Source organism: Bos mutus, chromosome 27 (genome assembly GCF_027580195.1).
Source record: "Bos mutus isolate GX-2022 chromosome 27, NWIPB_WYAK_1.1, whole genome shotgun sequence".
In the NCBI taxonomy this organism is placed as follows: Eukaryota; Metazoa; Chordata; class Mammalia; order Artiodactyla; family Bovidae; genus Bos; species Bos mutus.
In genome coordinates, this window is record NC_091643.1 from 12,273,611 (window position 1) to 12,297,542 (window position 23,932).

General features: G+C 50.6%; 1 protein-coding gene across 1 annotated transcript; it reads right to left on the bottom strand.

The window, feature by feature from the left end:
* Positions 1 to 968: 968 nt before the first annotated feature.
* On the bottom strand, positions 969 to 23,437 carry EIF4EBP1 (eukaryotic translation initiation factor 4E binding protein 1). The gene is made up of 3 exons (XM_005906105.3): positions 23,247 to 23,437; positions 3,684 to 3,863; positions 969 to 1,437 (listed from the first exon to the last, which is right to left on the bottom strand). The coding sequence occupies exons 1-3, from the start codon at positions 23,389 to 23,391 to the stop codon at positions 1,406 to 1,408; spliced, it is 357 nt and encodes a 118-aa protein (XP_005906167.1). The 5' UTR covers positions 23,392 to 23,437; the 3' UTR covers positions 969 to 1,405.
* Between the last annotated feature and the right edge of the window lie 495 nt (positions 23,438 to 23,932).

Genomic DNA, 23,932 nt, shown 5'->3' on the forward strand with positions numbered 1-23,932 from the left:
CATTGCAGTCCAGGGAGGGAAGGAGATTCCAACTCAACTGTAGGGAAAAAGAAAAAAGGAAAAAACAGGCAAGGGACTCAGCCATTAAGGCCTTCTGCTCCCCAAACAGCAGGCTGATAAGTGCTCCGAGTCCAGAACTGGTGAGCTCCAGGTTGGCCGTGGCCTCTTGGACAAGGGCCATCCGCCCTTCAGCACATCCTGTGTATGAGATGAGAAACACTTGCTGCTTCTCAGTGGGCCCCTCTGCCTGGTATTTGAAGCCCTTAGAAATCTGAACCCCTTTGTCATTTATGAAAGGCACCCCCAACCTCACAAACTGCCTGCTCTGGCCAAAGCAGGCAACTTGATGCCCTGTCCTGGTACAGCCTGTTTCTCCAGGACCACCTGCCCTTGGCCACCCAGGCCCCGGCCTCCTCCCAGCCAGGCATTCTCAGGACCCAGCTGTAGCATCAGCTCCATGAAGCCTCCCCTATGTGGACCACTCGCTGGAAACCAATTCCTATGCAGTCTCTTTCATGCTACCTTTTCTATGGGCAAATCTTACATTTCAATGAAATCCCCAAGGCAGGGAGCTTTTTCAGGGGTCTGTGGCCCGCTAGCAGTCACACAAGGGACACTTGATGACAAACACCAGGGGTCAGGCCTTTGATGCTTGCAGGGTGGGGGCTGCAGAGCAAAGGGGACTGTGCCACTGGACACGTTTCGGGGGGACCCAGCCCAGAAAAGAGGCAGCCCCCAGCACCAAAAAACAGGAGATGAGAGTAGCACAGCTCAGCTCTTGCCAGGACGACACCTGTGATGGAGTGTGTGTGGTTCACTTCCTGAGCCGAACGGCAAGGGTAACCCATGTTCACCACCCCCCGCCCCACCAAGGGTCAGTCGACCATCAATTTGAGAGGCCAACAGGCAGTGCTTGAGAAGCATTAGCCATCCATACAGAGTTGAAAAGAGCTCAGACAGGGGCCAACTCTTGGCCCTAGGGCGAAGGTGGCTTTTATTTCCTTTCTCAGGAAGGGAGGGGGTGGGGAGCTTTCCCCACACACCAATCTAAGTGAGGGGGGGGCGCGTGGGTGCTCCCCCAGAGGAGGGGCCGGGAGAGCCGGAGGACCGTTCAGAAGGCCTCTTCTGTGTCCACTTGCCGGCCCTGGGCTGCGGGATGCGCCCGAGGTCACTGCCCTCCGGGTACTAGTTCCTGCAGAGTTGGAGGCACACGGAGGTATGTGCTGGTGTCCACGAAGAAGAAGGGGGAGCAGGGGCCCTGAGTGAGGGAGCAGAGGGCTGGGGCGGCTGGCCCCATGCCCACTGCCTGCCCAAGATGGTCGCTTGCATAAGGCCTGGCTGGTGTGCTTCTCCCAAGAGGGGCCGCTGAGGCCTGGAGGCATGGCTCGCTCCGATGGCTGGCCCTTTAAATGTCCATCTCAAACTGTGACTCTTCACCTGGGGAGAGAAGGGGCAGAGGACCAGGTGAGCCATGGGCAAATGGCACGGTTGAACCTTCGAGAGGCCGGGAGGGGGTGCTGTTTCCCATTCTGTTGTTCCAACAGGGAGAGCAGGGGCCAGGGGGTATGCTGCTGAGGACAGCGGACAGAGGGCAGGCCCAGGAATTCCTGAGACACACGTCCAGCTGTGCTCACTCCCCTGATCCCAGAGCAGAGACCACGTCTCCCCACCGGACAGCTGACAGCCCTGTGTTCTGGATCACTTGTATTTTCTTTAAGAAGAGTGAATGGCTCCTTATGATTTGAAATGAATACAATTTCACAGACACATACTCCTTAAAACATAAAACCTTTCTGAGCATGTGTCCCAACTTCTGGGTTAGGACATGGGACCGTAACCTCCTCTGCCTACACCCGATTCCCCAGAGAAGAGCCTGACCCTGCGATACGGCAGCTATTTGGGGAATTCAGCTGCTCGTTGCCCTCGCCCAACTCTCACCATTAAAATTTCCAAGTAATTCACGCAGTGACACATTGTTTTCCTTTTTAATGGAACTGCCTTGTGCCTGACCTCCTGGCCAAGGCTGCTCCAAGGTTCTGGAGGGCAGAAGGCCTGCTCTGACCCCCACGGGGGAACAACCACCCTTGACTTCTGGTTTTGTTGACACAAATATGTGTGTCCAAGGGCAGGAGCCTTGGCTTCTTATATCCAGTGAAGCAACATGAAAAACCAGTGCCTCCTCCTTCAGCCCACCCCATCCCAACAACCGTGCGGACTATGAGGCTGCCATGGTGGGGTCAGAGCCTTTGTTGTGGGCCAGCGCGGCTCGAGAGGCCGGGAGGGGCGAGGGTATTCAAGTGCAGGCGGTGGACAGCCTTCAGGTTGCGGTGACCGAGCCGCTGTTGTGTTGACAGCCTCCATCCGCAACGGCCAGTCTTTGGTTGAAGGCGAAAGAGGAGTGGAGGACCAACCACACGACTCTGTCCATCTTTCTATCCTTTTAAAAAATAATAATTTCTTTATTTTTGGCTGTGCTGGGTCTGTGTTGCTGCTAGTTGCAGCCAGCGGGAGCTCCTCTCTGGTTGCAGGGCTCAGGCTTTTCACTGCAGTGGCTTCTCTTGTTGCGGCTCTGCGCACACGGGCTTCAGGAGCTGAAGCACGTTGGGGCATTAGTTGTGGTTCCTGGGCTCTAGAGCACAGGCTGCCTAGTTGGGGGTGCACAGGCTTACTTGTTCTGAGGCATGTGGGATCCTCCCAGGCCACGGATCAACACAGGTGTCCTGCGTTGGCAGGCAGGTTCTCTACCACTGAGCCACCAGGGAAGCCCTGTCCATCACTTATCACAGGGCAGGGAACCTCGCTGCCTGGGCCGTCCTTGCTGCTGGGCTCTGTGGGTCTGTGTCCACCTCTCTTTTGCCCATGGCTCTCCAAGTGCGGCCTGCTCTGGGAGGTGGGGCTCCTGACTTCCTGATGAACCCCAGCCTGCAGGCCCCAGGGAGCTGGGTTCCATGCTGTCAGCAAGGCCACCCAAGCTTGAGGGCCCAGCTGCTTCCTGTCTGGGCTCGGCTGCTGCCTTCGGGTGAAGGGTCAGTGGCTTCCAGGCTCTGCCAGTCTCCTCCCGTAGTAAGAGCTCAGATGCTCTGGCCAGCCGGTCCCTGGGAGATGGTATTCAAGCACCTCTGTGGGGGTGGCTGCTCTGATTGATGGAGGGAGTTGGGGGTGGGAGGAAGAACCCAGCCTCCCCTTGTCCACTGCAGAAACAGCTGGTTGCACTGTTTCCACGGCCTGATCAACTAGGACACCAGATGTCCCTGTCGCCTTTCTAATCCCACAGATGTGTAATTTCCTAGAGGGCGAGGACGCTGTGCTTTTGATAAGTAGCTTCCTGCACAAAAACATCCTGGGTGTGTTCCAAATTGCTGCAGACACACAGAAATGCCTCAGGGACAATTGTATAAAGGTTATCCAAGGGCTTATCAAAGCAGCCGCCTGGATGCCATCTCCTTTCAAACAAGCTCCCCGCTAATGAGACTATCTGATGAGGCTGAATGGCCTTGCCTGAGCTTCCTGGGCCCCTTTCCTGGGGAAAGTGGGTTCCGATGAAAGTGCTGCACCCCAGACCCTTCCCTTGCCCTGTGTACTGCTCCACGGGGCAGGAGCATCCCCGTGCTCCCGGAACACCCACTCCCACGCCCGCTCTTCCGCTTCCTGGAGTGAGAGCCCAGCCGTTCCCGGCCACTCACCGCCTGCCGGCTTGTCCTCGGGGCTGCTGCGCAGGTGATTCTGCCTGGCTTCCGTGGGGGGCTCATCGCCTGTAGGGCTAGTGACCCCGGGAATGGTGGGCAGGTCCCGCGGGGGCGTCTTGGTCACAGGTGAGTTCCGACACTCCATCAGGAACTTCCGGTCATAGATGATCCTGGTACCTGCAAGGGGGCGGGGGCACGGATAAAGCCACGGAGAAGGCCCTGGCCTGCTTTTTCCCCCTGAGGCCTGGCTCCAGCAGAGGCGGCAGGCTTTCCTGCAAAAGCCCGGGCGGAGGTGTGAGGCTCACTCACTGCCTCCTGCAGCCCAGGACTCTGCTGTCGCCGAACCGCCCCATCTCCCCGGGGTCAGTGGGTGCTCAACGGAGAATTTTTTTTTAAATTTTTGGCCACACCCTACCAGTGGCATGTGGTTAATTCCCTGACCCTGATCAAGGATGGAACTCACTCCTGCCCTCTGCATTGGAAGGCATAGTCTTAACCACAGGATCCCCAGATAAGTCCCCAAAGTGGGTTTTTTATGCGTTTTTCAATTCTGTCCTTACACACCCTTGGGGAATATCCAGCATCTTTTAACTCCATTTGACAAAGGAGCAAAGAGAAAAGTAAGTGATTTCTGCACTCTACCGATCCAATAACCACTCCCCACCAGTTAAATATGAGAACTCCTCCTGTCTGGACTTTGTGGAAAAGAGTAACAGGGAGCACCCCAGCCTCACCGCGGCTCTCTTAACTCAGTCCACCTCCCCGGAGACGCCCCCACTCCGCCCAGCGTCCGGTTACCCATCCTCTGTTCACGTGTCACCCGACTTCAGGGTTTCTCCTCAGTCTGCCCTCCATTCCTTTAATTTTCACTCTGCTTTCTCAAGTGTCACCCCAGGGTGAGGGACCACGTCTTATAGAATCATTCACTGACCTTAAGCCTCCCAAGAGCCCTCCTATGAGGGCAGCTGCCTGAGAGATTCCTTAAAAAAAAAGGAGCATGTTCTCAAGCACAGGAGCCAGGGAGGAGGGCTGCTGATTCACAAATAACAGTGAAGAGTGAGAAGGTGACTCCCATTGGGACCCTGTCTAAATCCTGATCATCTCTGCAGACCCACTGTGGTCTTAGTAACATAACACCTCCAGAACATTCGCTAGTGGCTCCCTTCTCCACAAGGAGCAGGCTCCAGGCTCAGCCTTCAACAGGCAGAGGCATCTAGCTAGAATTTAAAACTGTCTTGTTGTCATTATGTTCTTTTTATAGCTACTTCTCTTTATGGCAAATGACTCTGGTTTTCCATATATAGCTGTGATAGCAAACTCCCTTTTAATATATACAACAGGATGTAATTGAATATGGTAATGGTACATGTTATATATCACATAAGCTATAATCTACATAATAAAAGCTAGGGAATTCCCCGGCAGTCCAGTGGTTAGGTCTCTGACCTTTCACTGCCCAGGGGGTGTGGGTTCAATCCCCAGAAGGGGAACGAAAGATCCCACAAGCTATGGGGCTCGGCCAAAAAAATAAAAAACAATAAATTTTAAAGGAGAGGTGATACAAAGATAAATATTAAATATACATACAAGTAGAATGCAAAGTATGATAAAGACTGCAGAAGAGGGGGAGGGATAATGAGGAGTTTGGGATTAACACATACACACTACTATATAGAAAACAGATAGATAACCAACCAGGACCTACTGTACAGGAAGAGCTATACTCAATGTCTTATAATCACCTACTGTTGTTTAGTCGCTAAGTCCTTTCCGACTCTTATGACCCCATAAGAATGATTTTCCAGGCAAGAATACTGGAGTGGGTTGCCATTTCCTCCTCCAGAAGATCGAGAATCTGAAAAACAATAGATTCATACATATGTATAATTGAATTACTCTGCAGTATACCTGAAACTTATATTCAGTCCTGAATATTCATTGGAAGGACTGATGCTGAAGCTGAAATTCCAATATTTTGGCTACCTGATGCGAAAAACTGACTCATTGGAAAAGACCCTGATGCAGGGAAAGATTGAAGGTGGGAGGAGAAGGGGATGACAGAGGATGAGATGGTTAGATGGCATCACCGACTCAATGGACATGAGTTTGAGTAAACTCTGGGAGTTGGTGATGGACAGGGAGGCCTGGCGTGCTGCAGTCCAGTTGCAAAGTCGGACACGACTGAGTGACTGAACTGAACTGAACTATCTGAAACTAACACAATCAACTATACATCAATTAAAAAATGAAGACTATAGGCGGATGGTGAACGGCCTCAGTTTAGAAACCAGGATGCAGGGACTCCAGGAATGCCCATCCTCATCAACAGCTCTGAAATATGTCCCTCACTTAAGGGCTGTGCTGAGCAACATTCCAACAGCTGACGTTCGTTTCTCGATGTTGAGCACTGCCTGTCTACTAACCCCGGAGACAGGAGAGGGATGGGCTTGCATCTCTGAGCTCTGATGTGAGTTAAGATTGGGCTCCCGGTGCAGAGGAGGACCTGGGATGAGGAAGAGCAGGGGGTGGTGAGAAAGATCCAGGATGAACTTTGCCTCCTTGCTTGTGTTGGCCTGGTCTGACCTCGGCCTGGGCCAGGCAGCCACCCGGCCTTGCTCTCCTGGTCTGGGGCAAATAATGCTGAGGTTGGGAGCCCTGCCCCTCATCATCAGGAGGACTACAGTTCAGAGCTCACGTTTCTAAAGGGGAGGGGTGAACAGCAAAGGACACAGACCTGGGGCTGTATTTTAGGTCCTGCTACCACCCAGCCCTCTCTGGTGGCTCAGATGGTAAAGAATCTGCCTGCAGTGCAGGAGACCCGAGTTCGATCCCTGGGTCAGGAACATCCCCTGGAGAAGGAAATGGCAACCTACTCCAGCATTCTTGCCTGGAGAATCCCATGGACAGTGGAGCCTGGTGGGTTACAGTCCATGGGGTGGCAGAGTCTGACACGACTGAGACGATCACTTTTACCCACCAGCCGGGTGGCCCTGTGCCCCTTCCACCTTTGAGCCTCACCTGTAAGGGCAGTTTCCTCACCTGTAACATGAAGGGCTGTGTGCCGACACGCCCAGCGGGCTCCAAATGGAGAGCATCCGTGCCCTCTCTGGAGGGAGGGCATCCTGGCTTCAGAGATGGGCCCATTTTTCTCTGTTTCTTAGTCATCATGGCCTGGGCACCCTACCCCCTTATCTCCTTCCCACCCGCCACCTTGACATTTTTAAAAATTTTATTTATTTTTATTGAAGTATAGTTGACTTACCATACTGTGTTACTTTCTGGTGTCCAGCAGAGTGATTCAGTAATATATGTATTTCTGAATATATATCATATGCCTCATATTTTTTCCCATTATGGTTTATTACAGGTTATTGAAAATAGCTCCTGGTGCTATACAAGTAGGACTTTTGTCTGTTTTGTGTTGGCTGCACCACACAGCTCGTGGGATCTAAGTTCCCTAATCAGGGATGGAACACTGGCCCTCAGCAGTGAAAGCAGAGTCCTAACCACTGGACCTGCAGGGAATACCCTATTTATCTATTTTATGTATACAAATTTGTATCGACTGATCCCAAACTCCTAATACCACCTTGGGTTTTTTTGTTTCTTTGTTCACCGCGGGGTAGAGCAACTGACCCTATCAGAGCTGAACCTGAGAGCTAGAGATTCAGTCATCTCAAAAAAAGAACTTGGAGGTCAGCAGCTTCTGAGGTTCTTTAAAGGTCACGAGCCCCCAGTGGTTTTGTTGTTTTTTAACAAGTGTGGTAAAACAAATAACATGAAACTTAGCATCTGAAATAATCTTAAATGTACAGCTGAGTTGTTTAAGTACACCCACATTGTCATACAACTCATCTCCGGGCCTGTTTTCATCCTGCCGAACTAAAACTCCATCCAGGAAACAATCCCTCCTACCCCAGCCAGGGGCAACCACCACTCGGCTTCTGTCCGAGTTGGGGTGCTCTGTTGTATGTTAGTAGCTCAGTTGTGTCCGACTCTTTGCGACCCATGGACCGTAGCTCGCCAGGCTCTTCCATCCATGGAATTCTCCAGGCAAGAATACTGTAGTGGGTTGCCATTTCCTTCTCTAGGGGATCCTCCCGACCTAGGGATGGAACCTGGGTCTCCTGCATTGCAGGCAGACTGTTTACTATCTGAGCCACCAGGGAAGCCTGGACTGCTCCAGGTACCTCCTGTAAGTGGAATCTTATAGTATCTGTCTTCTTTCAATTGGCTTGTTTCACTTAGCATAATGTCCTCAAGGTTCATCTACATGGTTGAACTCCATGTGGGAATTTCCTTCCATTTAAAGCTAAATAATATTCCATCATGGGCTTCCCTGGTGGCTCAGTGGTAAAGAATCTGCCTGCCAATGCAGGAGACTTGAGTTCAGTCCCTGGGTAGAGAAGATCCCCTAGAGAAGGAAATGGAAACCCACTCCAGTATTCTTGCCTGGGAAATCCCATGGACAGAGGAGCCTGGCGGGCTACAGTCCATGGGGTCGCAACAGTCGGACATGACTTAGTGGCTAAACAACAATACTCCAGTGTATGGATATACCAATTTTGTTTATCCACAGACATTCAGGTTACATCCACCTTTTGGTTATTGTGAATCATGCTGCTAGGAACATAGTGTGCAAATATCTTGATACTCTCCTTTCAATTCTTTGGGGTACATACACTGAAGTGGCCCCCAGCATTTTAAAAGTCAGTAATTACACTTAAAAGAGAAAAAGAAATAGCCTCTGCACCCTCTATCCTATGGCTAGGGCACTTATTTAAAAATAAAAATCCTCATTTGAGCTAATAAAATCCATAATCTAAATGCCAGTAGGGGTGGCACCATAAACACCCACCCCTGGACTTCTCTGGCGGTCCATTGACTAAGTAAAACTGCACTCTGAGCACAGGGGGCCGGGGTTCGATCCCTGCTCAGGGAACTAGATCCCATATGCTGCATCTGAAAGGTTCTGCATGCCACAATTAAGACCCAGCACAGCCCAATAAATATATATTAAAAAAAAAAAAACACCAATACCCACCATCAGAGTAATTCAGCCAGAGAGGGAGGGTGTGTGTGTGGGATAGACAAAGGGGTAAGCAGTGGTGTCCAGAAAGTCAGCTGACAAGGTAGTGAGCCTGGGATAAGACCACAAAGTCACCACTGACTGGCTCATTTGGGGCCTGTGAGGAATAGGAGCTGGAGATGGAACCGCTTTGGCGTTTTAACTCTTTCTTCTTCTAAGCCTTCATGGGATCCACCTCCATGGCCAGTGATCTGAAAACTCCCAAAGCCTCCCACAGATGAGGCAAACCTAACAAAACACACACAGTCCCGTATTGTCGAAAATAGGAACCCCTGGCCGCTGAAGCTGCAGTGCAGCCCTGGAGTTGGGACCTGGTCTGCACACAGGGACAGGAAGTGGGGACCGGCAGGGATGCTCAGGACCCTGTGAGGCTGAACAGCGGCAGCTGGGGGTGCTGGTCTGCTGTGGTCCTCTGGGGTGCGTGGGTGTCACACCAGGCGGCACCCCATAACACTCTTTAGCTGAGGACCCACTTCCTCTCCGTGCAAGGGAAAACAAGCCCCCTCCACAAGGGTCTATAATTGAGAGCTTTTGAGGATCTTGCCTGGAGAATCCCAGAGACGGGGGAACCTGGTGGGCTTCCGTCTATGGGGTCGCACAGAGTCGGACACGACTGAAGCGACTTAGCAGCAGCAGGTAGCTTCCAGGAGGCAGAAACAAGACGGTTCTTCCTCCTGCTTCTCTCGCAAGTCATACAAAACACCGAGAACTAGAAACAGAAGCGCCTGTGCCCACCTGGATGCCAACGGGGCTCTGACTGTTCTCCACATCACGATATATGAAGACAGAAAGTGAAGGGAGGAATGGCTCTTTTTTCCCCTTTCCTTTTTCTTTTTTTTTTTGAGGGGAGCCTCCCTCTGTGGCATGTGGGATCTTAGTTCCCCAACCAGGGGATGGAACCCAGGTCCCCTGCAGTGGAAGCACAGAGTCTTAATCACTGGACCACCAGGCAAGTCCCAGGAATGGTTCTAACAGGGAGGAAAAGGGGGACAGCTAAAGGTAGGAAGGTGGCGGTTGAGGTTGTAACAGCAAGCAAGCGGGGTCGAACCCAGGAAGTTTTGAGAAATTAGAGGCATTGAGGAAAACGGGGCTGGGGGCTGAGAACAGGGACAGGTGCCACCCATCTGTCACCCAGGAGGAGGCCAGGCAGGCAAAATAAGCTGACCTTCTGAATAGTGGCTTCAAACCCTTTGCGCTCCTCGGCTTCAGAATAAAGAGCAAAGATAAAGACCTACAGAGACAGATTTTGGGAGGGGGTTATCTCACATGAAAAAAAAAAACCCAACTAGCCACTAGATTGAGCACTTCAGTCTCTGGAACAGACAAGGCCAGCTCTTGAGCAACTCCTCACTCTTAAATAATAAAGGGAACAGAAGACAAAAAGATAACCAATTAGATGGAGAAGGCAATGGCACCCCACTCCAGTAAGACAGTACCCAAATCCTGGATAAAAGGAAATCAAGAAAAAGAGACAAGAGAACTTGATCAAAAGAATTACTTAAAAGATCAAAAGAATTAATTAAATACAAAAAAAAGAAAAGATACTTTTGCTGAGTTGAGAGAGATGAGTCTTGAAAGACTACTTGACTATCCACTGCAATGAATTAAAAAACCACCAGCTTAAGATTCATTGTAAATCATGAAATCTTCCAGAAAGAGTTGAAAGACAACAGGTGCCCACTGAGGATTGGGAGTAAGAATGTATCCAATTTTTCAGTGGTTACACAGGCAGCCTGAAGACAGTGGGTCAAATGCCTTCACTATCCTGGGGCAAAAGTCATCCTGACCTAGTTTTATACCCAGCCAAACGATGAGCAGGGATTGAACCCTGACCCCTGTGCTCAGAGTCCAGTCTTAGTCACTGGACCACCAGGGAAGTCTGTGGGTGGGTGTTTAAGGTGCCACCCCTACCGGCATTTAGATTATGGATTTTATTAGCTCAAATGAGGATTTTTATTTTTAAATAAGTGCCCTAGCCATAGGATAGAGGGTGCAGAGCCTGGCAGGCTGCAGTCCATGGGGTCGCTAACCAAATAGAAGGAGAACAGAGCCATCTGCAGAAAGTGCCAGGAAGATGGAGTGTATAAAATCAGAGAAAGACCAGAGGCTCCTGGGACTCCCATGCCCGCAGCTGTGTGGCAGGTCCAGAGTCTCCAAACTGCTCAGAAAAGAGGGAAAATGTATGGAGAAATGCAGAGGTCTGCATGTGAAACCATACAGAGAGGCACTTCAGAGGGGCTGGCGGGTATGGGAAGACTTACCTGAATGAAAACTAAGCACATTTTATTTTTTTATAGTTACACTTTTCTTTTCAAAATTGTTCTTTTAGATTTAATTAACACGTTGTATTAGCTTCAGGTGTACAGCAAAGTGATTCACGTGTATCTCTTCTTTTTCAAATTCTTTCCCCATTTAGGTTATTGCAGAATACTGAGACTATTACAGACTGTTGAAGAAAGAGGGCAGCACAGGATGAAATGGTTGGACAGCATCACTGATTCAATGGATATGGACTTGGGCAAACTCCATGAAATAACGAGGGACAGGGAGGCCTAGCAAACTGCAGTCTATGGGGTCGAAAAGAGTCAGACTTAGCGACTGAACAAGACTGTTGAGCAGAGTTCCATGATTTCAGGATTTGGTACTGAGCACATTTTAAACTAAAGAAATTAGTAATTCTACTTTTAAAAAAAAGGTTGTAAAAAATGGAAATGCTATCACTAAAATCTACACGGCTCATCAAAAATCATAGTATTAAAAACAATAAATATGTAATATAGAAGCAACCTGTGTCCACCAACAGATGAATGGATAAAGAAAATGTGAAATACATATACACAATGAAATACTACTCAGTCATAAAAAAGAATGAAAAATGTGCCATTTGCAACAATGTGGATAGATGTGGAAGGTATTATGCTTAGTGAAACAAATCAGAGAGAAAGACAAATATTCTGTAATAGCTTATGTGTGGAATCTAAAAATAAAACAAACAAATGAATATAACAGCACAGAAACAGACTCACAGAAAACAGAGAACAAACCTGTGGTTACCAATGGGGAGAGGGAAGGGGGCAAGGCGGTAGAGGATTTAATAGGTATGAATTACTATGTATAAAATAAGCTACAAGGATATATTGCACAACTTTGGGAAACATAGCTATTATTTTGTAATAACTTTAAATGTAGTATGATCTATAAAAATATTGGGTCAGTATGTTTTACACTGTATAATGTTACAAATCTCCATTCATATTTCTTCAGGAACCCTGTCTGATCCCTTGAATCTATTTGTCACCTCCACTGTATAATCATAAGTGATTTGATTTAGGTTATACCTGAATGGCCTAATGGTTTTCCCTGCTTCAATTTAAGCCTGAATTTTGCAATAAGGAGTTCATGATCTGAACCACAGTCAGTTCCAAATCTTGTTTTTGTGGACTGTATAGAGATTCTCCATCTGGAGAAGACTCTTAAGAGTCCCTTGGACTGCAAGGAGATCAAACCAGTCCATCCTAAAGGAAATCAATCCTAAATATTCATTGGAAGGACTGATGCTGAAGCTGCAATACTTTGACCATCTGACGCAAAGAACTGACTCATTGGAAAAGACCCTGATGTTGGGAAAGATTGAAGGCAGGTGGAGAAGGGAATGAAAGAGGATGAGATGGTTGGATGACATCATTGACTCAATGGACCTGAGTTTGAGCAAGCTCCGGGAGATGGTGAAGGATAGGGAGGCCTGGCAGGCTGCAGTCCATGGGGTCACAAAGAGTCAGACATGACTGAGCACACGTGTGCGCACATGTGCATGCACACACACACACATATACACACACTTTGACTTAAAAAAAAAAAGAACTAAGGGACAGGTTAAATGAACTATGCATCAGACATACAGTGCAATGCTGTGCAGGTACTACTTGGAATAAAGTGTACACTGTCTGGGCTTCCTTTGTGGCTCAGTTGGCAAAGAACCCGCCTGCAATGCAGGAACCTGGGTTTGATCCCTGGGTTGGGAAGATCTCCTGGAGAAGGAAATAGCAACCCACTCCAGCATTCTTGCCTGGAAAATTCCACGGACAAGGAACCTGGCAGGCTGCAGTCCACGGGGTCACAATGAGTTGGACACGAATGAACGACTAAACCACCACCACACTGGCCACAAAAAAAAAAAATCACAGAACTGTATTTTTTGTTTACTTATCTCTGGGGGTGAGATAAGGATTAAAGCAAGGAATACACCTTTTATACTGAATACTTTCAAAATAAAAAAATACAGCGATCTGTGTGTTAGTTGCTCAGTTGTGTCTGACTCTTTGACATGTAATAAAGATACAGGGATAGTAAACAAACAAATAAATAAGGACATAGGGTCAGACTCTCCTTTCCTAGTAAGTCAAGTTAAAACTGCCGTGGTTGGAACAAGACAGATTCCCCATGTCCTGAAGAATCTCTGCTGGGCTGGGGAAAGAGTGGTAAGCTCACCCCTCTAGCATCCCCAGGAACTGTATTCAAGGATCGGGACAAGCATTAACACCCACCCACACAACTGCCAACCTTTGCTCAATCACATGCCCCAAGAGTAGGGGTTCTGGGTCATATATTCCCTATCACTGAACCCCTTTGGACCACAGCAAGCCAGGTGTGACGGATGCAAGGGGCCATTAGATACAGGAACAGCCCCCTGATCTCAGACACACACTTAGTCGGAGAAAGACCTGGAAACAAGTGTGTGGAGTCTAGAGACATAGATGGGGACCACAGAGGGGCAGGGAGAGGTCTACCCCGTGTACCACTGGCAACAGGGAATCCAAGCCCCCTGACTCTCAACCCGAGCCATGGAAGCATCCTTGTTACCCCAATTCTACACTGACCCGGAGTTGGGGGAGGTCCTTGGATGATCCAGACGGGAGGGACTACCGGTGCAGAGCCAGGGAATCCAGAACCTGCCTCCCACAGGGTGGGGGCAGAACAGAGGTGAACCTTGCCCCCAACCCTTCCAACCATTTGTGTAGCTGAGATCCTACTGGGTTCTGAGTTCAAGTGTGCGTCTCGAACTACATGCAGAGAATAGCTGAGGCTGTCTTCTAACTGGAAGCCCATGTAAATGCATCACCCTGAGTCCATCTGGCTGCCAGAGTTCCCAGCTACGGAGAGAGAGCGGTGGGGACAACATGATGGGGGGCGGGATGTGAATGCCTGCTGTTCTTATTACAGCCTAGTGGCTAGAAACCCAGCTCTCTGGCTTGTTGGTTCTATCCACTCTGGGCATTATTGCTCCATATTGCTGTGCCCCGATTTCTTTTCTTTCTCTTTTATTTATTTATTGGCTGCGTCAGGTCTTAGGTGAGGCACGAGGGCTCAGTAGTTGTGCCTGTGAGCTTAGCTGCCCCTTGAAGTGTGGGATCTTAGTTTCCCAACCAGGGTTCGAATCTGCATCCCCTTCACTGGAAATTCTTGACCACTGGCCCACCAGAGAAGTCCTTGTGCTGAGATCTCTTCCCCTGAAGAATGGGGGTGATGGTGATGATGGCAGCTCAAGCCTCCTGGGGTCACCATGTGGGTTAGCACCGTGGCTCACAAAGTCAGCCCTAAACAAGCAAGTCCTCAGTATTGCCACGACCAGTGTGACTTCAGTTATATGGAGGTAAAAAAAAAAAGCTGGGATAAACCAGAGGGGAGGTAAGAACCCTGAAAAGAGACTTGGAGAGAAGGGGGCAGGGTTGGGGGGGAGGGTAAGGGCATTCTCCCTCCTATTTTCATCCACAAAGAAACGGGCTTCAAGCAGCACCATGAGCTGTGGCTTGTTCGGTAACCAGTGTCATCTGGGACTTTACACTCCAGGTATGTACCGAATGCAAGAATTGTATATTTTCTTCAGGCAGGCTTTGGTGGTGAGGACAGCTTGCTTGAACGTATAAAGCAAGGCACACATGCCCCAGGGTCTGGTTTCCTCGCCTGTAAACAAGGGCTTGTTCTGGGCTCATTCAAACTATTTTTAAAGCCCCAACCCTAGGCCAGGCTTTAGAGATAATCTCTCGGATGTGTTCCAGTTCTGATACCAACCATTTATTTTTAGGATCCCCTTGTGGGCAGGTGCTTTTAAATTGAAAGTGGTGCAACTAGCTTGGGAACGGGAGGCAGCAGTTCTGGGCTCAAAATTGGATGCGACATTGCACCAGCCCTCACCTCCGAGTCCCAGTTCTTCACTCGGTGAGCACAGAACCCGAGCCTCACAGGACTGTCAGGTTGTGAAAATCATAGCACCATGTGAGCCCTGCCTGCCACAGCCTGACCTGCTAGGTCTCTGTGGACCCCCACGAGGGAGACACCTTATTCTGAATTCATAGGCAGGAAACAGGATCAGAAAGGCCAGCCCCTTGCAGCCATCCCAAGACAGACCCAGCTTGTCTCGCCTCCCACCCTAAAGACCAGCCTCTGTTTACAATGAGCCAGGCAGCCCGGGCCCCCGCGCCAGCCGGCACTGGCCAAGGGGAAGCCACCAGGGTCTTCAGACTTCTGCCTCCTCTTCTGCCTGTTTGAGGACAGGATGTTCCCTGGGAGGGAGGCCTCCTACATTCCTCCTCCATCTCCCTGCGGTCCAGCTCCGGGGGCCCAGAGGCGGCTGGATGCGGCTCCTGTAAGTTGAGAAGCTGGACCCTCTTTCTTCCCAGGCCTCCACCGGCAGGAATGCGCCTCCCAGGGGCCGAGGACGTGAGGCCCAGCAAGAGTACAAGCACGGAATTCCTAGAACTGCTGTTCCCCTTCCAGGGGCGGGAGAGCATTTCATAACAGGGTCAGGCAGAGGGCTGAACGCCTGTGCTGGGACGTGGGCCAGCCGCCCGGGAGAAACCCATTGGAACGAGCGTATGCTCAGCTCAGCAGCAGGGCCTGGCTCTTTCTTGCAGGACAGTCTGCTTGGCAAGCACAGCTGACTGGCCGAGGGGGCGGGGTTGTAGTTTGGTAAAGAAGCAAAGCTCGCTCACTCCAAGTCTGCCCTTCCCCTCCCACCCTGCCAGCTCTCCGGGGAGAACCAAGACCCCTACAATCTCTGGACTTCCCTGATGGTCTAGTGGCTAAGACTCCAGGCTCCCAATGCAGAGGACCCGGGTTCCATCCCTGGTCAGAGAACTAGATCTTACAACCAAGACCTGCCACAACCAGATAAATAAATATTAAAAAATAAAATAAAATAACCGCCCCCCGCCCCGCCCCGAAAAAGACCCTTTAGGGGTCTTATGAAGGCCCTGGAGTAACAAAGGGACCATCAGCCAATGGCAAATGGCCCTTCCTTCAGGTCCCACGAGGGAACAGGTAGGCTGATTTGAAAATTAAGCAGAAGGGACAAAGTTTCTCCGGAGACAGAACAAAACAGCTGACCAACTTCTAAGGCTGGCCAAGCTCCTCCCCTTTCCCTCTGCACCTGGCATAGCCAAGTAAGGCTGCCCCCTGAAATGCACTACGAACAGTGAGTGCCCTTCCGAAATCCACCACCCCCCTTGCTGCTGGAAAGTGAAGGAGTCCTGTTTTTTTGTGTGAATGGCACACCCCCAAATTCACATGCTGAAGCCCCAACTCCTAGTACCTCAGTGTAACTGTATTTGGAGATAAGGTCTCTTAACCAGGCTATTATGTGAAAAGGAGGCCGTTAGGGTGGAGCCCTAAAACAATGTGCTGGTGTCCTTGTGAGAGAGAGCCATTCCACAGAAGGACCACGACCACCACCTTGAAAAGGGGCAGCAGGAGGTGGCCTCTGCAAGCCACGGAGGGGGCCTCAGCAGAAACCACACTTGGATCTTGGGCTTCCAGACCAAGAAGAATATAAATTTCTGTTGTTTAAACTACCTGGTCTGTGGATTTGGTTACAGGAGACCTAGCACATCTGCACAGGCTCACTGTCCCCTTTTGTTCGGAAGAGAGAAGAGGGAAACCTGTTCACACTCCTTAAGGCAAGAGACCCAGTGCATGTGCTGAGTGTGATCCTGGCCACACCAGCAGTAGTCTCCCTCCCACTCACCTGTGGACCCCTGGGCTCAGACACCTGCCTCTTGCCGGTACTCCAGAAAATCAAGGATATTCAAATGCAGGTGCTGGGCAGAGGGGGCCAGTACCTGAAGCCTGGCCATTTGAAGGGGAAAGAGGAGGTAGGCTGGCTGGCAGTTAGTACGCGTGACACCAAGTGAATATATGGCCCAGAGCCCTGGCACCATGTCCACCTGTGTGTTTTGCCTTGTGGAGCTGAGTAGAAGGGCTTGAAAGCAGGACATGGGGTCCATGACTCAATGTTTTCAGGAAGGCGTCCTCTGTTCTTAAACCAATAGTCAATAAACACACAGGCTCGTGATTCCTGTCTCCTACACCTGGCTGGATAAAGCACAAGCTGGCATCAAGATTGCTGGGAGAAATATCAATAACCTCAGATGCAGATGACATCACCCTTAATGGCAGAAAGTGAAGAGGAACCAAAGTGCCTCTTGATAAAGGTGAAAGTGGAGAGTGAAAAAGTTGGCTTAAAACTCAACATTCAAAAAACGAAGATCATGGCATCCAGTCCCATCACTTCATAGCAAATAAATGGGGAAACAATGGAAACAGTGACAGACTTTATTTTCTTGGGCTCCAAAATCACTGCAGATGGTGACTGCAACCATGAAATTAAAAGACACTTGCTCCTTATAAGAAAAGTTATGACTAACCTAGACAGCATATTAAAAAGCAGAGACATTACTTTGCCGACAAAGGTCCATCTAGTCAAAGCTATGGTTTTTCCAGTAGTCATGTATGGATGTGAGAGTTGGACTATAAAGAAAGCCGAGCGCCAAAGAATTGATGCTTTTGAACTGTGGTGTTGGACAAGACTCTTGAAAGTCCCTTGGACAAACCAGTCAATCCGAAAGGAAATCAATCCTGAATGTTCATTGGAAGGAATGATGCTGAAGCTAAAGCTCCAATACTTTGGCCACCTGATGTGAAGCCCTGACTCATTGGAAAAGACCCTGATGCCGGGAAGGACTGTGGCAGGAGGGGAAGGGGATGACAGAGGGCACGATGGTTGGATGGCATCACTGACTCAATGGACATGAGTTTGAGCAAGCACCAAGAGATGGTGAAGGACATGGAAGTCCTGGCATACTGCAGTTGCAGAGTCGGACATGACTGAGTGACTGGACATCAACATCTGGCCCTGGCTCTGTTGGCCACTCAGCAGGAGAGGCAGTTAAATCCCCTCAAAGGACTGTTCCTTGAGGCTTGACCCTTGTTGAACATCGTCTCAAAGCATGGCCCACATAAATCCTCCTATCCCTGTTTATACCCAGCTTCTCTCATTCAAAGGAGTCATTTCCCTTCTAGAATCTGGGCTAGCCTTGCGGCTTACTCTGACAGACAGAACACTGTGCAAGTGCCATACTGTGACTTCTGAATAAAGGCCTTAAGAGGCCTTGGAAGCTGCCATGTAAGTAACTCATATTCTGAATGGTGTGAGGCCATGAGGACGGAGAGAGCCCAACCTTCCAGCTGTCCCCAGCAATACCCAGACAGGTGGCTAGGGCCACCTTGAAACTTCTAGCCCAGGGCAATCCAATGGTCAACTGTATGCAGCCAGATGAGTGGGCTCAGACAAGATGATCCAAAAATGTCCAATTTACCCAAAGAATGAAGAGAAATAACAGATTGCTGTGGTGGTGGTTGAAGTTACTAAGTTTGGGGGTTGCCTGTGACACAGCAGTAGCTGTGTACAACAGTAGCTGATACAATCCTTCTCATCAAGACGAGATCTCTGGGCCTAGGATCTGAGCTCTCCCCGTGAACCCTCATGGGCATAGGCAGTGGATTATAAGGCCCATATCCTAAGCATCCAAATGCCACGGGCAGATGTCACCTATTTCTGCTGAGTCAGCAATACTGGCCACAAACAAGTAAATGAAGACTATGAATCCCAGTGTCTGAGACCTGGGCCCCAACACTGACTAGTTCAGTATAAAAAGTCACCTCCTTCCACAGTCTGCTTCATAATAACTTGGAATAATACTGGGATAAGTGGGAAAGTTCAGAGAAAGTTAGCTTCTGCTTCTGGGACATTCCAAGATAAATAGTTATACTTGTAACTAAGAGGACAGAAAAGAAAATTTAAACCTTCTTATTAAGCCAGCCCAGACCCAGGTCTAGTCGTAGAGACACCAGGTCACCCTGAGAACACTCTCATCACGGGAGTCTTTCACTCTTCACCTTTTAAACATCTGATGTGGCTGGCCGCACTACAAACATGAGTAAGCCATCTCTGAAAGAACTTCCTGTCTAATCCAGGGAACAAATACATAAACAAAGACATGTGAATCATTGTCGTGAATCACAAAAGAGGAAGAACACTGGCATGGATCTCAGTAAAACGAGAAAGTAACATGTTTTTTGTTCATACGTTTGAACACTCAAGAATCAAGAATCTATGTGTACAAATGAACACTTTTCATTCATTTCACCCTGGGAAGCAATCCTTGTTTCAATAATGCTGCCTTTTCCTAACTCGACATCAAATAAAAACCCTGACAAGCAAATGCCTCGCTGCTTTATACCAATAGTCAATATGGCACCATCCTGCTGGCCCTTTCTCCAAATTTGGTAATGAAGTACTTTTTTTTGCTCTTTCAGGAAAAGAACAAACAAACCCCTTTATCAATAATGAGGCCCTGCCACCCTTGAGGATATTGGGAAAAAAAAGTAAGGTCTGAAGGCAACTCATATCCAACAGCTGTGTTTACATTGTTAGACTGTAAGGCCAACCACACTGGCTACTTGGAGTGGGCAAGTCTCATTTAATATCATGTAAGTTTTCAGGGGTGGGGTGAGTGTCTGTCTAATTACTTCAGATACAACTCTGATGCTTATAATTCTATTTCGGGTGTGTTCATCTTTCTAGCTTGCAATGGAAGCCCTCGAGGTCACACTTTGTCTTCCAGTGCCATGGCCGTAAGATCAGGAAGGCTATGGGTGCTCTACACCAGGGTCCCTGCCAGTCTTTAATGAAGCACATAGTATGGAATGTTCTAAATGCTTTAAAAGGAAGGTCGGGTCAGTATAAAAAGAGACCCATTATAGTTCCCTCTTTGCCTTAATGTCAATGTCAAGTTCTCTTGACCTGTAATAAAGAGGCAGTGTAACTGAGGCCTCAGGACACTGGCCGCGCTCCGGCTTCAGTGCCCAGCCTACCCTATCCTCTTCCTGGCACTCTCTGTTCCAGGGCCAGACCCGGGAGCTGCCCCAAGGTAAGCTTCCTGGGCACAGGCTTTGTTTGTCTAACCAAATAGGGTGCCAGTAACACCTGCAGTCCTAGCTGCTTACCTCTGATTAACCTTATCCAGACCCAGGGCTTAGGTACGACTACCACCCAAGCCACAACTCCTGTAGCTTTGGGTCAAACATCCAGTAAGGAACTGGGAATGTAGAGGTTGGTGGGGGAAGGGTGGATGAAGGGTTCTGACCCACTCAAAGGTTCTGGTGGTTTATGGTGTTACTTAAGACTTTTAAGACTCACAGATACAGAGAATAGACTTGTTGCCAAAGGAAAGGGGTTGGGGTGGGGAAGGTAAGGGTTGGGAGTTTGGGATTAGCAGATTCAAACTATTATATACAGAATGGATAGAGAACAAGGTTCTCCTGTATAGCACAGGGAACTATATTCAATGTGATAAACCCCAACAGAGGGACTTCCCTGGTGGTCCAGTGGATAGGACTCCACGCTTCCAAGGAAAGGGGGACAGGCTCAACCACTCATCAGGAAACTAAGATCCTGCAAGAAGCATGGCACGACCAAAAAAGGAAAAAAAAAAAAACTTAATGGAAAAGAATATGAAAAAGAATATATAACTGAATCATTTTGCTGTACAGCAGAAATGAACACACTGTCAATGCACTATATTTCAATAAAATTGGAAAAAACAAAACCATAAGATTCTACAAACTTGAGTGTTCATCAGTGACACTCTCTTAAGTAATTTTCTTAAGTAAATTTCTCTTCAGTTCTCCAGCTTCTTCAGATCAGTGGTTCAGCCTGTGTAGGGTTAATGAGCATGGAAAGCAAACTGGAGTCAGAGGACTGGAGATGGCTCAAGTCATCTGCTCTTATCCTCCCCTGAGACACACACTGCAGAGCCATTCCCAGCAAGAGTGACCAGCAGATAGTTTACTCCAGTAGCTTCTGACACAATCCAACCACGCAGACTCTGCCAAGAGCCTGGCTCTTCAGAGTCTAGTTTAAAGACAGATGCCAAACCCAACCTCACGAGAAGTTTACCTGGATGGATGCATCACTTTTTTTGTCAGACCACAGAGGAGAGCCTGGTGAGGGCTGTCACATTCCACCAATTCCTGAGAGCTCAGAGAACAGTCCTTATACCAGTCACTGGGAGCTAGTTAGAAATGTGGAATCTTAGGCCCTACCCCTAACCTACTGAATCAGATGTGGTCCCCAGGTAATTCATGTGCCCCCTAGAAGACTGAGAAACAGCACTCTTGACTGAAGCAGAAGGGGGCCAGGAATGACCTTTACTCGTTAGGTCAAGCTCCTCCGCCCAGGCAAAGGGTTGTGCTAAAGTGGGCCTTGGAGGAAGACTCTACGCCTTGGTTGTACAGAGGCAAGCCTGGATTCTCTGGGTTATGGACTGTGAGCTGCGTCTCCCTCGCTGGTCACTAGGCTAGTCACTCTCTAGGCTCCTGGCACTGCTAGCTTCCTTCCAGTTGGCCTCAGAAACTGTCACACTGAGGCAGAAGCCCCTTATCCCTCTCCCAAATGAACACCTTCAAAAGGAGGGAGACTGGCTGAGGTCTGCCCCAAACCGCAATTTACCAGTGCAAAGGGAGAAGTGGAAGAGAGTTTCCCATAAACAGCACCGCCGGCTGTTGCTTCCAAGCTGATCCACCCCATCTAGCAACAAGGGTGCAAAATAGGGCCACTTAAGCCTTCAGGCCTGAGTCAGTGCCCACCCTGAACAGATGAAGCAGTGGCTTACACCTTCACTAGAAGGGACCCCAAAATTGTCCCGAAAGGTCCCAGTAGACACATTGTAGCACAGAAAAAGCTGAGTAGCATGGACTACATAAGGTCCAGCATGGAAAGAGAGACAGCAAGAGTCACTGCGAACTTTCCCTTGGATCATTTTTAATAGACGCGGCAGCACTTCTTCCCCTCTGCGCTTGGCGGCTGTTTTCTTGTTCAGTTTGGGAAATCGGGTGTTAGATTGGACCATGGGCATGTGTTTGGGGGCCTCGGTGCCGCGTCCCATAAAAAAAGGCGGCCCCCGCTGTCCAGGAACCACTTAGCTGGCTAACAGCTCGCACGCTGTATGTTTTGAGTCAAACAAAACCAGGGCCTCGGATCTGGCTGTGCTCGCCGGGGGTGGGACAGCTGCCTGAGAAAAGAAGCAAGTGGCCCCCGACGCTGCCAGGCGACAAGGCGGGCAGCCCCGCCCGAGTGCGTGCGTCTCAGGCCGGACGCCAGAATGTGCGGCGCTCTTCTCGAGTAGTTTGGGAAGCGGGAGAGGGCGTAAAGGGAAGGGGAGAAGGGCAGGAGCGGGTGAGGACAGCGCGAGGGAGGGAGCAAAGCGACAAGCTCGGGGATTTCATCACTCAAACGCGCTGGCAGGTTTCATCAGCACCCGGGCTCCGGAGCTGGGAGCGAATGCCAGGCTCCCGAGGGCAGCGCGAAGCGGGCCCCCACCCGCGCCAGCTCAGCTTCCTCTTCCTCATCCACGCTCCCGGAGGTCACACGGTTCCCTCCCTCCCCTCCCCCGCGGACAGAAGAACGTGTTTTTCTGCATAGCGCGCCTCGCGGCCCCAGGTCCCTGCGCGGAGAACCGCCGCGCGCCTGAAAGAACCATCTGCTCCCCGTGCCGCCGAGGCGCCGCAGGGGCAGGCGAGCACCCTCAGCCCAAAACCTGGGCTGGGGGTCGGGTGGGGTCGGGGGCCTCGGGAAGGAAGAAGGGTTCTGCGAGGGTCATTGATCCCAACATCCCATCCCACAAAACCCTTGGCCCGGCCTCTCCGTGGTGCGTGGCCCACCCTGACCCCACCCTATTCAGCCTCAGAACTGCCCCCAATACCCACAAGGGGCAGCACACCTCAGCATGTGGTGGTCTTGGAAGAGTGTGTTTGTGCGTTTGTCAACGATCGGGGGAGTCAGGTGTCTCTCAGAAAGAAGAAAACTCCTGGCATTGGCAGACGCTGCACTGGAGTTCGCGCCCGAGGGCTGGCGATCGCAGGCGACCCCCATGCTCGCTCCCTGCGGCCACCTCCCGGACTCTTACTGCCTTCCTGATACCCCGTTCCGTTCTTCCCAGTCATCGCGCCCCGGAACTCGGTCGCCCCGTCCAGCTGGCGGCTCCCGAGCACTCCCCGCTCCTGTTGAGTCCGGACTCCCCACCGCCCGCACCCAGAGCCTGGGCGCAGCGGGCCACCTCCCCGGAGCCCGCGCCTACCTCCAGGGGTGGTGCTGAAGAGCGTGCCGCCGGGGGTGGTGCTGTAGTCCCCAGGGGGCAGCTGCACGCCGTCGGCGAGGACCACCCTCCGAGTGGTGGGGATGGCCCGGCTCGGGGTCTGGCTGCAGCTGCTACCTCCGGACATGGTCGCCCCGCACGCTGAGCCCGCAGCCGGGGCGTGGCCCTAGAGCCCCTCGGGCCTCGCTCCGCCCCGCCCGAGACCGCCCCTTCCGCCTCTCAGGCAGACGACCCTTGGGATTTGTAGTTCCCGCCGCGCCGCCGCGCCGCCTACCTTTCCTCAGGGCTGCTGGCGCGGGCGCTCCTCGCCCCCAGCGCTGGCTCCTCGCCCCCAGCGCAGGCTCCTGCTCTCGGGCGGCCGGAGCCTGCGCCCGGCCCCAGTGCCTTCCAGATCCCTCGCAGCCATGTCCCTAGTCCTTTCGGGTCCCCGTTGACACGCCGGCAGGGACTGGTCGAACGGGGGTGGTGGTCGCGAGCTTGCCCTGGTTAATGCCTTGCTGCTGGGTCGGGGGCGCATCTCAGGCTGTGCGGGGATCCTAGCCCACCCTGGCTAGTTTCAACACTGGGACCTCAGCGGAAGTCCTCCTTCAGCCCGCCCCTGTTCCGTGTTCTAGTTCCTCAGACCAGAAGGTGGGCGTTGGTCGGTAGGTCATTCATCAACTGGTTGA

Bases quoted from the DNA above. Each gene is read 5' to 3' on its own strand.
- EIF4EBP1 (XM_005906105.3), bottom strand. From the start codon at position 23,391: ATGTCCGGAGGTAGCAGCTGCAGCCAGACCCCGAGCCGGGCCATCCCC. The intron at 3,864-23,246 runs GTAGGCGCGGGC...GCCCCCTTGCAG, and splicing joins CTTCAGCACCACCCCTGGAG to GTACCAGGATCATCTATGAC. The intron at 1,438-3,683 runs GTGAGTGGCCGG...TTCTCTCCCCAG, and splicing joins CGAGGACAAGCCGGCAGGCG to GTGAAGAGTCACAGTTTGAG.